Source organism: Schistocerca piceifrons, chromosome X, assembly GCF_021461385.2.
Source record: "Schistocerca piceifrons isolate TAMUIC-IGC-003096 chromosome X, iqSchPice1.1, whole genome shotgun sequence".
Classification (NCBI taxonomy): Eukaryota; Metazoa; Arthropoda; class Insecta; order Orthoptera; family Acrididae; genus Schistocerca; species Schistocerca piceifrons.
Genome location: NC_060149.1, coordinates 302320231 through 302335625, shown reverse-complemented (window position 1 = coordinate 302335625; position 15395 = coordinate 302320231). Strand labels below are relative to the sequence as shown.

Sequence of the window (15395 nt, the reverse complement as noted above, 5' to 3'; positions counted from 1 at the left end):
TTTATGTATCTTTTTATATCTGTGATACTATTTTACGAAGAGCTTTGTGTATTAGTGCAGTCCTTTTGCAAAGAACTGAGGAATTTGAATTCATGCGGAATTTAGAGAACGTAACACCTAAGTAGTTTTCATATATACTTCATCCAAGGTTTACTTTGCTAATACCCTAAAAAGAAGTATGAATTTTACATTCTGAGAAGATCTGTTCATAGGCCCGCAGTTTTGCCAGTTTTATCAAGCCTCTCATTAGCTTTATTATCTGGTAGTAATGATAAGAGAGGGCAAGATTGTGTATTTTACCCATAAAATAAAAAATAAATTTCAGTTGTTGTTACCTGTCTTTACTTAGCAGCATTGAGCTTGTTTCTTGAGTGGTGTTGGAAAAAAAAAAAAAAATCTTCCATTTAGTATTTACGTGTTCTGTCCACTTTCATTAGACATCCTTTGTGCTGTGAAGGCAAGGGAATACCGCCTCCAATAGGACCATGGCTTGTAAAGCACTCTGGTGTTCAAATCAATCTTCAGGTTGATGACTGCTTTTATTAGTTTAAGAATTTTGTGGGTATGGTGGTTTTTAAACTGTCAACTTGGGCTAGAAAAGAGAACAGAAAGACACTTGACGTGCATGTTACAGGTTTTGGGAAAAAATAAAATGAGAGAAGGTTGATACTGTTATCATTAAGAGCAGTAATACTTAAGTTGTGAAGCAGCTATTAGAATGGGTGGAAAGTGAAGATGGAGACAATGGGCCTAACTTTTCCTAGCCTGTAGTTGTCATGGGTATCAATCCTTTACAAGAGCGAATGTATTAAAATAGTCCAGAAGTGCATGGGGAAAATAAGTGCTCATGTTATTGGGAATGGAAAATGTTATTTTGCAAATTTGTAACCAAATGGAAGGTGGTGGGTGGTTGGTGGTTGATGTTACACATTCTAAAGTAAGGATGACATTGAGTGAGCCAATTTAGATCAAATTTCAGACATATTTCCTATTCAGGACTATAGTGTAAGATTTTTCAAGTTTGCAGCTTGTTTGGGAAAAAAAGTTTGTAGAATTTTTGATTGATATTTTTGTCTTATTTATAAATTTGTGTGTATTAATTATTTTCAATACATTCTTTTGTCTTATTTATAATTCTACATAATTACTCATATACTATGGTAAAACAGGAGTAGCCTATGTTAAATGTGTATTTTGACATTGAAAACAAGTACTGTACACATTTTCCCCTCAATTGTGTGAGAAAATAGGTATAATTTCGAAATGGTTTCTATTTTAGTTCTGTGTGGTTAATCAACTTGTAACATGCAGTCAACTGTTGAAGAACATTTTTCTTTTTACTCTCATTCACAGTCCTAAGTATTTTATAAATGACAACATTTTCCATCTGGACCGTTATTAAATACATGTGTTGACGATCACTAGACTGTATCTTATGTTCCAAGTTTGATTTTTTTTTTCTTTGAGCAACTGTCCAGCATGGGCCCATTGCACAAAAAAATAAGTTGTTTGTAATTTGGACTCCACAGAAAAAGGGGAAGGTGGGTCTTAGGCACCTGTATTTTGGAAAAAATGAAAAACCACATAAAATTTCATTTAATTTTTTATTATAAAAAAATTTACAAAAGTAGCCGATCAACCATTAACTTTATTACTTTCAACAAATAGTACTGTTTAACACTGATACTTACTTTACTTTTTCGTGTCCGGAAACTACAATTTGTTTGCCCAGTATTGGGCAATGTCCAATGCTTCTTCTTTAGCCAGCCATAGATCGTCGAGGGTGCATCTGTGGGGGCAGGCAGGGCATTGTAGATGATGTTCCATGTCCTGTCGAGTGCCGCAGTCGCATTTGTCTTCATTTTCATCCAACAAACCCCATTTGATCAGATTAGATTTCACAGGAGCCACCCCAGTTCTGTTGCGGTAAAGCATTCTCCAGGTTTTCCAGTCACCAGAAACACTGCTTGGTGGGTCCTCTCTTAGCGGATAGTAGATGGGGGGCTCATCTAAGGCGCAACTTAGGAAACGGCGTTCTGGATTTGAGTCTGCTGGGGCCACACTCTAGGCCAGATATTTAGTGACAGGCATCAAAGGTTTGTTTTAGCTTCTCGGTATGTTCATGGGCGTTCCTACGTGAGTCAGGGTTTGTGAAACCTGCGGCCCTGTGAGGGGTTGGTTTCATGCAGCCTGGGACTATCCTGCATGTTTCATTCAAGCTAATATCTACCTTTTTTGTGTGGGCGGATCTGCAGCATACCGGGCAGGCGTATTCGGCAGTTGAGAAGCACAAAGCTTTGGCTGAAGTTCTGACCACAGTAGGTTTGGCACCCCATTTGCTATTGGACAGCTTTCTTATTAGGGAATTTCGTGCTTCTACTTTTTTGGTTTTTTTTCGCAGTGATATTCGTATGTCAATGTTCTGTCCAGCACCACGCCAAGGTAGGTGGGAGTATCTGTGTGTTCTAGTAATGTCCCATCCCAGGTAACATTGAGCCTGTACTTTGCCTGCCTAGAGTTCAGATAGAATGCACTCACTTGAGTTTAGGAGGGCTTGGGTTTTAGAGAATTCTTTTTGTGGTGGGTTGACATTGTAGAAAGGGTGGTTTCTAGTTTCTCCTTGATGGCTTCAAACCTGTTGCCTCGAACTGTTATTGCCAAGTCGTCTGCATATACAAAAGTTTTGGTTTTGTCTGGAGTTGGTTGGTCATTTTTATATATGTTGAATAGGATTTACTTGGAAGGAGAGACAGCATTGGTCATATTTTTTTGTTTTATTAGCCGCAAAATCGATTTTCGGTCACTTGGTGACCATCCTCAGTGCTGTAATATACAATGTAAATTGGTAGGCACTGGTGTCAACAAGCTTAGAGCGATCACATTAACTGCTTGTTGACACCAGTTGTATATTACAGCACTGAGGATGGTCACTAAGTGACCGAAAATCGATTTTGCGGTTAATAAAACAAAAAAACACGACCAATGCTGTCTCTCCTTCCAATTATATCCATTATCTGGTTGTGGTGCACAGGACACTCCAAGGAGTCACCAATCAATTGAATAGGATTGGCACCAACACGCTCCCTTGGGCGAGCCGATTTTTCTGATTCCGCCATCGACTATTTTTTCCCCTGAAGCATTACAAAGAACTGTCTATTTTGGAGCAGGGATTCGATTATCTTGACTAGGCGGTAGTCTTTCAGGGTCTCGTAGGTTTTATGAAGTAGTGTCCGGTGATCTACTGTATCATAGGCAGAACTTAGGTCGACTAGTGCCAGCCCAGTGATTAGTTTATTGTCAAACCCATCCTTGATATGTTCCGTCAGTGCCAGAATTTGACTGGTACAGGACTTTCCAGGTCTAAAACCTGCTTGGTGTGGAATTAGCTTCGAGTCAATGATCTTCTCTATTCTGTTGAGGATCAATCTTTCATAGAGCTTAAACAGGTTATGGGTCGATAGCTCTTCGGAGACTCTGGGTCATTCCTGGGTTTAAGGAGAACCACCACTTTTGACTTCCTCCACAGTTTCGGGATTTGAAAGGTTTCACGGCACACGTTAAAAAGTCCAAGTATCCAGTCCCTGGCCCCAAGGCCGAAGTTTTTAATCTGTTCCATGCAAATATCATCAAACCCAGCGGCTTTCCCATTCTTCATGGTATTTATGCCATTGTTCAACTCTCTCATGGTAAATGGTTTCTGGAAGTTGGTGTTTTCCGTTGGCAGTAGCGTGTGATTTTAGTTTTCTGACATTTGGAGTTGGCCACCTGGTTTGGAGCTACGTTGGTCGGGGCCTTGCTTAGCCTTGGATCACCATCCAGTTTCTTAATCAGGTTCCAGGCAATTTTGCTACTGTGGGACATACCCATTCTTTCTAGGGTTGCTATCCACTTCTTCTCGCGTGCCTCGCTGAGGGCTGACATTAAAACTGTGCCGCAGGTGATGGTTTCATCGCTGAATGGGTCTTCTGCGAACAATACTTGATACTTCTCCAGGATGTCCTTTGAGGCATTTGAGAGCCCTGGGATATAGGGTTGTCTGCAGCCCCTAGGAATATAGCGTCTAGATACACTGATAATATAACTGCTATGGACAGCACCTGTGAGTCAAATGTGATGGAACCATACGTGCGATGGTCGGACAATGCCTGAAACAAATACTGCTTCTACTTCTTGTTTTTTGTAAATAATTTACCACAATTTTTTGCTCTCAGTTAAGTAACAGAGTGTAGGGCATTTACAATGTCTCTCTTTTTATGCAGCTGTGAAGGACCTGTCTTACGGAGCTAGTCATGCAAGTCAAATGTAAAGAAGTCTTATTTCACTAGAAACAAGCTTTTCAATCCCATTGTTGATAATTTCTTCAATTTGACCAATTCCTGCTTGATCCCTTGTAATATTTTCAGCAGATTGGCCTGCCTCATGTTTCACTGTGTTGCTCATTTTGTTTCCATTCAGAAGCTGAATCGGATCAAAGATGGCTAAAGTGACATAACAGGAGGCAGCTAATGTTAATGATTTTCCAGTTTTTGTAAAGCTGCACTAAGATGTATTACAAGAGACAGTCTGATACATCTAAAGTTTTGAAATAATACTAAAATTCAAATATGCTCCTTTATTTTTGTAAGAGGCACAGGATATACAAATATTAAAAATCGTTTTTTCGTCTTGTGTTGACAGTTCAGGACAACTGCTGGCAAGAACCATTTTCAAATAATAAATAGCACTTATGTGTAATAGTCAGTCCCTGTAGCACAGAAATTTACTCCATGAGATTATGCCCAAACTATATTGAAGAAATTGGAGAATTTGAGACACACTGACATAATCCAAATGTTTCTCTACCTGTGAACGTTGATTTCTTGGTATAGAATTGGACCTGTGTTTCAATGGTTCATCTTTTCCCTAACAAACACATTTGGGGATGATCTTGTACATCTGATTCCTGGGAAGGCTAAGAGGCCTTCTATGAAAGTTTCATTAATTTAGCTCTAAAAGTGTCCATATTTGGTGCTTTTTTTGACAAACACTAAGGCTTCAGCATAGGACTGAAAAAGCCATTCAGCAAGAGTTTCATAGACAGTATTTGCTTCTGATCACCCAGAACTCTCTCTCTCTTTCACAAATAACATGTGATCAATTTCATGCGCCAAACCTGGGGCATCCTTTCAACTGTTGAGCGATCAAAAACTGTTGAGGAAAACATTCCACGTGGAAAAAATATATCTTCCCTCTTTCCTGACGAAGCAACCGTGGATTGCGAAAGCTTGAATTTTGTGTGTGTGTGTTTGTGTTTCTTAGTCAAAGCAGGATGTATGAGACAGGCGAAATACCCTCAGACTTCAAGAAGAATATAATAATTGCAATCCCAAAGAAAGCAGGTGTTGACAGATGTGAAAATTACCGAACTATCAGTTTAATAAGTCACAGCTGCAAAATACTAACGCGAATTCTTTACGGACGAATGGAAAAACTGGTAGAAGCGGACCTCGGGGAAGATTAGTTTGGATTCCGTAGAAATGTTGGAACACGTGAGGCAATACTAACCTTACGACTCATCTTAGAAGAAAGATTAAGAAAAGGCAAACCTACGTTTCTAGCATTTGTGGACTTAGAGAAAGCTTTTGACTATGTTAACTGGAATACTCTCTTTCAAATTCTGAAGGTGGCAGGGGTAAAATACAGGGAGCGAAAGGCTATTTACAATTTGTACAGAAACCAGGTGGCAGTTATAAGAGTCGAGGGGCACGATAGGGAAGCAGTGGTTGGGAAGGGAGTGAGACAGGGTTGTAGCCTATCCCCGATGTTATTCAATCTGTATATTGAGCAAGCAGTGAAGGAAACAAAAGAAAAATTCGGAGTAGGTATTAAAATTCATGGAGAAGAAGTAAAAACTTTGAGGTTCGCCGATGACATTGTAATTCTGTCAGAGACAGCAAAGGACTTGGAAGAGCTGTTGAGCGGAATGAACAGTGTCTTGAAAGGAGGACATAAGATGAACATCAACAAAAGCAAAACGAGGATAATGGAATGTAGTCAAATTAAATAAGGTGATGCTGAGGGAATTAGATTAGGAAATGAGACACTTAAAGTAGTAAAGGAGCTTTGCTATTTAGGGAGTAAAATAACTGATGATGGTCGAAGTAGAGAGGATATAAAATGTAGACTGGCAATGGCAAGGAAATCGTTTCTGAAGAAGAGAAATTTGTTAACATCGAGTATAGATTTAAGTGTCAGGAAGTCGTTTCTGAAAGTATTTGTATGGAGTGTAGCCATGTATGGAAGTGAAACATGGACGATAACTAGTTTGGACAAGAAGAGAATAGAAGCTTTCGAAATGTGGTGCTACAGAAGAATGCTGAAGATAAGGTGGGTAGATCACGTAACTAATGAGGAGGTATTGAATAGGATTGGGGAGCAGAGAACTTTGTGGCACAACTTGACTAGAAGAAGGGATCGGTTGGTAGGACATGTTTTGAGGCATCAAGGAATCACAAATTTAGCATTGGAGGGCAGCGTGGAGGGTAAAAATCGTAGAGGGAGACCAAGAGATGAATACACTAAGCAGATTCAGAAGGATGTAGGTTGCAGTAAATACTGGGAGATGAAGAAGCTTGCACAGGATAGAGTAGCATGGAGAGCTGCATCAAACCAGTCTCAGGACTGAAGACCACAACAACAACAACAGTCAAAGCATTAACATGAGCTATGTCAATATTTTTGTAAGTTGCTTCCATTGCTGATAAGACTCCTAATTTTGATATCCAGTTTCTGATCTCCTTTGCTGACATTCACAAGTTTTCCTGAATAATCATTTCGTGGACAGCAAGTGTGGTCGGGGTTGGATTGTAAAAAGGAATTGCTAGGGTCCCCTCTGCTTTCTCTCTACCTGTCTTGGGGTCATTGACCCATTTGTCACTTGACCAAAGTTATCTCTGAAATGAGAATGCAGTTAGATAAGCAGACTGAAATAACTGTCCTGTCTGCTTTAAACAATGTATGCATTTTTGATATAGAGGTAAATATTTTGTGAAGGTTATTGGTTCCTTTTTACCCAGTTTGAAGGCCCAGGAGCACCCCTACCCCCTTATCCCACTGAGACCAAATTTTACACAGCTCGTGTCTACATTGAATAGAACCAAACTTTAGGATACCCAAAGAAAAATTGTCATCAGCTGTGCATATATAAATTCTAAAAATTGGTAACGTAATTTTTATATGTGGGGATCCAACTAAGATTTGAGTACATTCTTCATATAGACACAAAATGTAAGTGTTTGAAAAAAATAATAACTTTGCTAATTACATATTATCATGATTATTAAGTAAACTGTGTGCTATAAAGAGTTTTAAACATGCGTTAACAATAAAAGCAGCAGTGGCAAGTGGTCTAACTATGGAAAAAGTTCCCATATGACCATCACAGATTTTTCTGAAATTTTGTGTGAACATTCATACATGTCCCCAATGAACACTGGTAAAGTTTTACTTTCACCAATTTACTACTTGCAGAGATACAATTGTTTGTTTGACCCTGCAGTGCAGTTATCAACAGTGTACCCCTGAGTTTTCGGAAACTTAGAGACATAACATCTTTGGCAATATTTTCTTGGAAGAAACAAAACTAGGTCATCTTGTACAACTTTTCGCACTCTCATAAAAAAAAAAAAAAAAAAAAAAAAAATAGATTTCCTGTCCGATTTGCATATGGGTAATTTGAAGCAAAGTCAGGGGGAAGGGGGGGGAGTTAGACGCTCAGAAAATTGTAATAACTTACCAATACATGGTCTTAGAAATAAAAGCTCATTGTCATATCGCTTTCCAATAGAGTACAAAATGAGGGAAAAGTTGTCAATTTTTTTCTAAACATGCCAAAAATGGCTATTTTTGGACCACTTTTACAAAATTGTCTTCTGCCAACTCTTTCAATCATTTCCCTTAGAAAGACTGTGTTCTAAACCCCCTAAAACCATATTTGGTTTTGCAATGCAAGCATACTTGTATAAGACCTCACAAAAGAATAAGGTAGAGGTGCATTAAATGAGCCCATATTCCTCTGGTACTCAAATCTGACGTATTTTATTGTGTTGTACAGTTGTTTAGTACTCCCTGTGGAAGATAATATCAAATGCCCTGATTACTAGGAAATAGACTTGAGTCAGGAAAGAATGAGATTTTCACTCTGCAGCGGAGTGTGCGCTGATATGAAACTTCCTGGCAGATTAAAACTGTGTGCCCAACCGAGACTCGAACTCGGGACCTTTGCCTTTCGCGGGCAAGTGCTCTACCAACTGAGCTACCGAAGCACGACTCACGCCCGGTACTCACAGCTTTACTTCTGCCAGTACCTCGTCTCCTACCTTCCAAACTTTACAGAAGCTCTTCTGCGAACCTTGCAGAACTAGCACTCCTGAAAGAAAGGATATTGCGGAGACATGGCTTAGCCACAGCCTGGGGGATGTTTCCAGAATGAGATTTTCACTCTGCAGCGGAGTGTGCGCTGATATGAAACTTCCTGGCAGATTAAAACTGAGCTGGTAGAGCACTTGCCCGCGAAAGGCAAAGGTCCTGAGTTCGAGTCTCGGTCGGGCACACAGTTTTAATCTGCCAGGAAGTTTCATATCAGCGCACACTCCGCTGCAGAGTGAAAATCTCATTCTGGAAACATCCCCCAGGCTGTGGCTAAGCCATGTCTCCGCAATATCCTTTCTTTCAGGAGTGCTAGTTCTGCAAGGTTCGCAGAAGAGCTTCTGTAAAGTTTGGAAGGTAGGAGACGAGGTACTGGCAGAAGTAAAGCTGTGAGTACCGGGCGTGAGTCGTGCTTCGGTAGCTCAGTTGGTAGAGCACTTGCCCGCGAAAGGCAAAGGTCCCGAGTTCGAGTCTCGGTCGGGCACACAGTTTTAATCTGCCAGGAAGTTTCATATCAGCGCACACTCCGCTGCGGAGTGAAAATCTCATTCTGGAAACATCCCCCAGGCTGTGGCTAAGCCATGTCTCCGCAATATCCTTTCTTTCAGGAGTGCTAGTTCTGCAAGGTTCGCAGAAGAGCTTCTGTAAAGTTTGGAAGGTAGGAGACGAGGTACTGGCAGAAGTAAAGCTGTGAGTACCGGGCGTGAGTCGTGCTTCGGTAGCTCAGTTGGTAGAGCACTTGCCCGCGAAAGGCAAAGGTCCCGAGTTCGAGTCTCGGTCGGGCACACAGTTTTAATCTGCCAGGAAGTTTGAGTCAGGAAAAGCTGCAGTCAAATAGTTTTTTTTGGACATTTCTACAACATTCAGCTCTACAAAATGCTTTCTATAAAAATGAAATGGAATGAGGAATCCAATAAAGAGAATAATTCTCTCTTTCTTGTGGCTCCAACAATTGGAGGTAATCAGATTTGAAAAGTGTAACTTTTGGGTTCTATCTTATCAAAATTTCTTCCCATCAGTGACATCATCTGGGCAGCAATGTAGTTTTCCTTATGACGTTCTACAACAAATTAATGAAACCTGGAGGGGGAAAAAAGAAAAATTGGTTAGCTGGAAGCAAACTTAAGCTTAGGAGCCTAAAAGAGACCCCTTCTAGTTATGGCCTCTAACACTTACAGAAATTACATGAATGCATTGGGTCTGTCCAAAAGACCGATGCATTCATTTAATTTATTCGCCTCAATGGGCAATTAATTCATCTTCTTCAGTGCGGATGCACAAGTACATCCAACCTCCTACGGGAATCTCGGAGTAACAAGCATGGAGGAAATGGACAGAGACTGCGGGGCCGGCCGGGGTGGCCGAGCAGTTCTAGGCGCTACAGTCTGGAACTGCATGACCGCTACGGTCGCAGGTTGTAATCCTGCCTTGGGCATGGATGTGTGTGATGTCCTTAGGTTAGTTAGCTGTAAGTAGTTCTAAGTTCTAGGGGACTGATGACCTCAGAAGTTAAGTCCCATAGTGCTCAGAGCCATTTGAACCATTTTTTTTAGAGACTGCGGATAGGTGGTGCTCAGTGGGCGTGTGGGTTGGCCATGATACGTGTCGAGATAGTCCGTGCAATTGTGATAACACTGTGTCCCAGATGGTGCAGTGGTTAATGCCCCTACCTAGTAATCAGGATATCCTGGGTTCGAATCCCAGCGTAATACATATTTTCACTTGTAGCCGTTGAGTTCGTGTAATATGTTGATGAAGCTGACATCATTAATCCCTTTCCCTCCGTCCCTTTCCTTTCTCCCCCCTTCCCCATTCCCCCCCCCCCCCCCCACCTTCAATTTACTTATAATAATGTGTCATCAGCTTGGGATACTGTGTAAAGAAACCCTTATCAGGCTAGGGAACCTGTGGTAAAGAAACCCACCTGTGGCTGCTATCAGGTGTGTCCCCTTGGCGATGGGGATGCTGGTTTTCTCACTTTAAAAGGAACCAGCAGTGGTTAAACCTTCATGGACAGTACCAACACATGTATACAATTTTTTTGTGTGTACCGTAATGTTCCACATTAACCATGAATTATGTTACCACAACGTACACTATACTTTAAATCAGAATCAAACTAGAACGTTAGTAATGTTGCACAATAAAAAGACATAATAATAATTCTGTATAACATGAATCCAATCCAAAAACATGTCAGGAGGACTGCTCAGAACTTCACCAATTTTCACGATGTGACAGTGTGTAAAACCCAAGGCTATTTATACAATGTGTGGTGCAGCTGTTATGCAACAATTAACAGCAACAATTTTACTACCATGATATCCATGGCCTTGGTAATTCACAGTTAAATTGTTACATTTACAACCAGTTCAATGAAGTTTTTGTAGTTATTTGGACTTTGTCTCGTTTCCTGGTCGTCAAGCTACTGTGTTACTGAGAGAGTACTAAACAATTGTGGAACATAATAAAAGACATCAAATTTGAGTACCAGCAGAATATGGGCCAATTTTCAGTACACCACTATTTCTTTGTTGTTTTTTAGGGCCTTTTATGCATGCATTTCAAAACCACGTATAATTTTTAGGTGATTTAGAACATAGTCTTTCTAATGGAGACGGTTTAAAAAAGTTTACAGAAGACTTTTTTTCAAGTGGGCCAAAAATTGACATTTTTGACAGTTTTAGAAAAATTGTCAACTTTGCCCTCAATTTCAAAACTATTAGAAAGATTTAAGAGAGTAAATTTTATTTTCTAAGACCTGATATTGGTAAGTTGTTATGTTCAAAGTTTTTGGTTTACCCTGCAGTTATTTTGGGAGATATAAAAAGCTAAACTCCTCATTTTTTCAAGCCTCTTTTTTTTCGGCCAACTTTGCTTCAAATTATCCATGAGCAAATTACCCAGGAAATCTTTATTATTTCGCTTCAGAAAGCACAGAAATTTGTACAAGGTGACATAGTATTGTTTATTTCAATAAAATATTACCAGTTATATTATGTCTCAAAGTTGCCAAAAACTCACATGTGCACTGTCGGTAACTGCACTGTGGGACCAAACAAATGGCTATATCTGTGGAAGTATGATCGTGAAACTTTACCAGTGTTCACTGGGAACATGTGTGATTATTCAGACAAAATTTCATCAAAATCTGTGGTGGTCGTGTGGGAACCTCTAAGTCACTTGGCCTGGAATGACCCAGCAGTGATTGTACTGTCTTGCTCTCAGTTGTTATATTCAAATCATCTGGATCTGATAATTTGATGGACTTGAATGTAGTAGCCTAGATTTGTTGGAGATCAAGGTAGTGACATTGTGAATTACAAAGAGCATCTAATAGAAAATGTCACACTGCAAAGCTAATGACCAAAATTTTGTTACGTCTTGTGATCTAAAACACATCACTAAGACTAAGTGTGAAGTACTTGCAAAACTTACATCAGTAGGACAACTATTGCTGTCATTACCAGTTTAACAAGTTTTTTCAAAAAAATGTCACTTTGTTTTTGCTTGTAATTGTTAAAATGAAACAAATTGTGATGTATCACATGTGATTATGTGATTAGTTGTTTCCGTAATCACATGTGTGTTTGTTTTATTTTTGAAATTACAACAATCTTTTTAAAGAATTGCTGGTGCTAATCGTTACCCATATAATTTACTTTCAGTTAGGAGATGTAAATGTATATACATGCAAAGCAGCTTCTGAAGAAGAGCCTTTTATTGGACCTGTTGTTAAATATTTGCAAGTACACTCTCAAATTTTAGTTTTTTGTTGTTTTAATGACACCAGTAATTCAATATCCTACTCTCACTTTGAACCTGTTATTTTATCTGTTAACCAAAATACACTGAACAAAAGAAGTTTAGAAATTTGCATTAAAATGTAATACTAATATAAGTCATAAACCTGAAGAGTTTCATTTATGAGCATTTTATTCACATTTTTCTACTTCTCTTTGGATAAATTCCACAAAAAATAATCAGACGCTAAAATAGTTGAACTTTTAGTGGAGAACTGAAGAAAAACTAGGTTCAGAATAGCACCATACAACATGTAGAAATAGTCCTTGCAGAAAAAATAACAGCTTATTGATATTTTTTCTAACACACAGTTAACTGTTGATGTGATTTTATTGTTAATGACAATTTGGAATTTAAAAAAATGTAATGAAAGAACCATTTTCTTCAGCAGTGTTGAAAAAAACCCTGTGTATGTAATGCTAATGCATATTAGACTGCTACCTCTTGTAATAGCCCCATGAAGATTCTCATATCATTAAATCAATAGGAGTACTGCACAATTGCTGTATTGATCACTTAGTAAAATGCCACAAGCTGATAAACCAATGACTTTATATGATGCTTTTCTGGTACAACCTATCCTCAGATTGTCGTAAACATCTTGGTGATCAGATATATAAAGACAGTACATAACAAACAAAGGTGTCATTACAGACTGTTGCATACCATCTTTATACATCTCATCATAAAGATGTTTGTAATAATCTGAGGATTGGTTCCACCCGAAACACGTCAAGTCATTGGTTTAGCAGCTGATGGCTCCTTATTTAGTGACCAGCACGGGATTTGTGCGTTACTCCTATTGAATTGCAATGTGGTCACATTCCTCCTGCTTGACTTTGTCACAATTAGAAATCACATCAGTTAACTATTTAATTTGTAGCTTACTATACTTTTGTGAACCTCTCTCTGTCCTAACATTTTCAGTACTTTTTTTATTGTGTTTCTCAGGAAATAATGAGTCCAAAGCTCGAATATAAGAACTTGTATGTTGGCTAGAAATATGTTGATAGTTTTGTATTGTGCCATAGGTATGTGTTTCGTGTTAGGCATAGGATGTTGCAAAACACACCTTATAATTCAAGTAAATGAGAGATTTCAAACATTTATCTAAATTTTTACAATTTTCTTGCTCTTTCTCTCTGAAGTATGAGCAGTTAGGATTTTTTCCTCTGTTGTTTCCAGACCAACCGAATCCCTTGTAGTTTTATTTACTTATTTTTTCCCCCTTATGTATCACCATCTCTGTCAGTATGTCAGGAACTGCTAGCTATTGCTTTGCCATTTAAGTTCCTTTATGTTTTGTTTTGTGCCACTTAAAATTTTTTTGACTAGCTCTTACTATAGGTCACAGATTTCTTATAAATATATTTGTTTATTATGTTGTTTTATTTTCAGTTGGACACACACAACCTAATCTCGATGACCTAGGTCTTGCGTTTCGAGAAATGGGAATAAATTTGCAGGATATGGAGGATTATATTAAAAACGTGGAATCTGTACCATGTCATGGTGAAATTCCAAAGTTTCCTGTTCCTCGAGACTCTCATCTGAATTTTTTGAAACCAGGGAGCAGGGAAGTTGTTACACGACCAGTTCATGTGCATGAGCACTTACCTCCTATGTATCCTGAAATGGAAGGTGAGAATTCATTCATATCTCAGCTATAAGAGCCTGAGGCTGCACATAATTCTCATAATTTAACACTGAGAAACAAAGTCCATTTGCAAGCATTGTAAGTCCAGTGTGATGTATTGAGTGTATAGATTTGTTTTGCCAAATTTGAGATGTCTTCTGGTCTTCTCAGTTGAAGTTAAGGGAATAGTTGAACACAGTAATAATCCTATGAAGCTGTGTATTTGACTGCTGCGCCAAGAGAGAAACAATTTTAAAGTACACCTTCAGAATGATTTGCCTAGACTCACTTTCTGCTTTAATCAGTAGCCAGACCCTATATTGATAACTCATGAAATGCACTGTGTGCATATTACTTGAGCATGAAGCTGAATTTATGTGAAGATACAGGTTGCAATATTGAAAGAAAAATCCAATTTCATTTTTATTGATTTACTGTCATTAGCTAGGAAGCAGAAACAAAATGTATATTTTTATGCACTAAACATTCAAAGTATCCCTTGGACATGGTACTAGTGGAACTACACCACAAATTGCGTTATTGACATTACTGAAGTATGTGTGTCTGACTGGTCAGATTGATTTTTTCCCTTTGACTACCTCCCTCCCTCCCTTCTTCTCCAGTCCTCTTTTTCCCTCACATTTCAACCGACTGAGTAATTACAGTGGGTAACACATTACAGTCATATCTAGAAGGATGCCCAGTCATCAAGATTTAGGTTTTCCTCATGGTTTCTCTAGTACACCATTATTGCATGCAGAAGACAGTCTCCCAGACTGAAAAAAACTGGTCTAAACAGAATTTATAGGAAAGTAACTTATAGGAAAATGCATTTTTAGTTGGAGTGGGAAGTAAAGACATTTGAGAAAAGTCTCTCTTGCAGATGGAAAACTGTTCTGTCTTCAAGACAGGGTATACAGCGTATCAACACCAACATATTATAGTGTCATATTGTACATGCACTTCCGTTGCGTGGTATAGTGAGTTAGAAGCTTATCTTTCTTCCATAATGTGTGATGACTAACCCAAATTGCTAGTTGTTTTAACTAGTTCCCTCTAAAACTAAGATTGTTCTCCTTATACCCATTTCTGTGCTCTTTTGACTGCAAGACCTTCAATGCAGAAACACAGAATTGTTCTGAGCTTTTCTACTGCTTGGACATGTTAATCCACTCTGTCTGCTTTGGGGCTGTGGTCTCATCTGTTTATGTGGTATACAGTTTATGAGAGACAGCCCTGCTATCCTAGACACATTTGTTTATTGATTATATGGCAAATGAAAGATGGGGTGGGGGAGCTGTGACTGGGCCAGTCTTGAATAGTGGCTTTGTAATCAGCATTCCAAATTTGCAAGTGCTTGTCACAAGAATTTAATTATTGAATTACGCTATATTGCCACTTAACTGGTTTGAATCAAAATACAGAGTTATAAATGAAAGAAAACTGCTACTGTAGATATTCAATGGGTCAAATTGGAGGATGTAGAGATGTGTTGGCTCTTCATAACATCAAGGAATGCGTCACCACATCTGTAATGTGAAGGTGTATT

General features: G+C 38.8%; 1 protein-coding gene across 2 annotated transcripts in view; it reads left to right on the top strand.

The window, feature by feature from the left end:
* LOC124723136 (transcription initiation factor TFIID subunit 3) overlaps positions 1 to 15395 on the top strand; it is a 320450-nt gene that overhangs the window by 77481 nt on the left and 227574 nt on the right. For both annotated transcript variants that reach the window (XM_047248325.1, XM_047248324.1), the window contains exon 2: positions 13609 to 13851. In XM_047248325.1, the coding sequence (XP_047104281.1) occupies positions 13609 to 13851 (243 nt within the window). The remainder of the gene's footprint in view (positions 1 to 13608; positions 13852 to 15395) is intronic.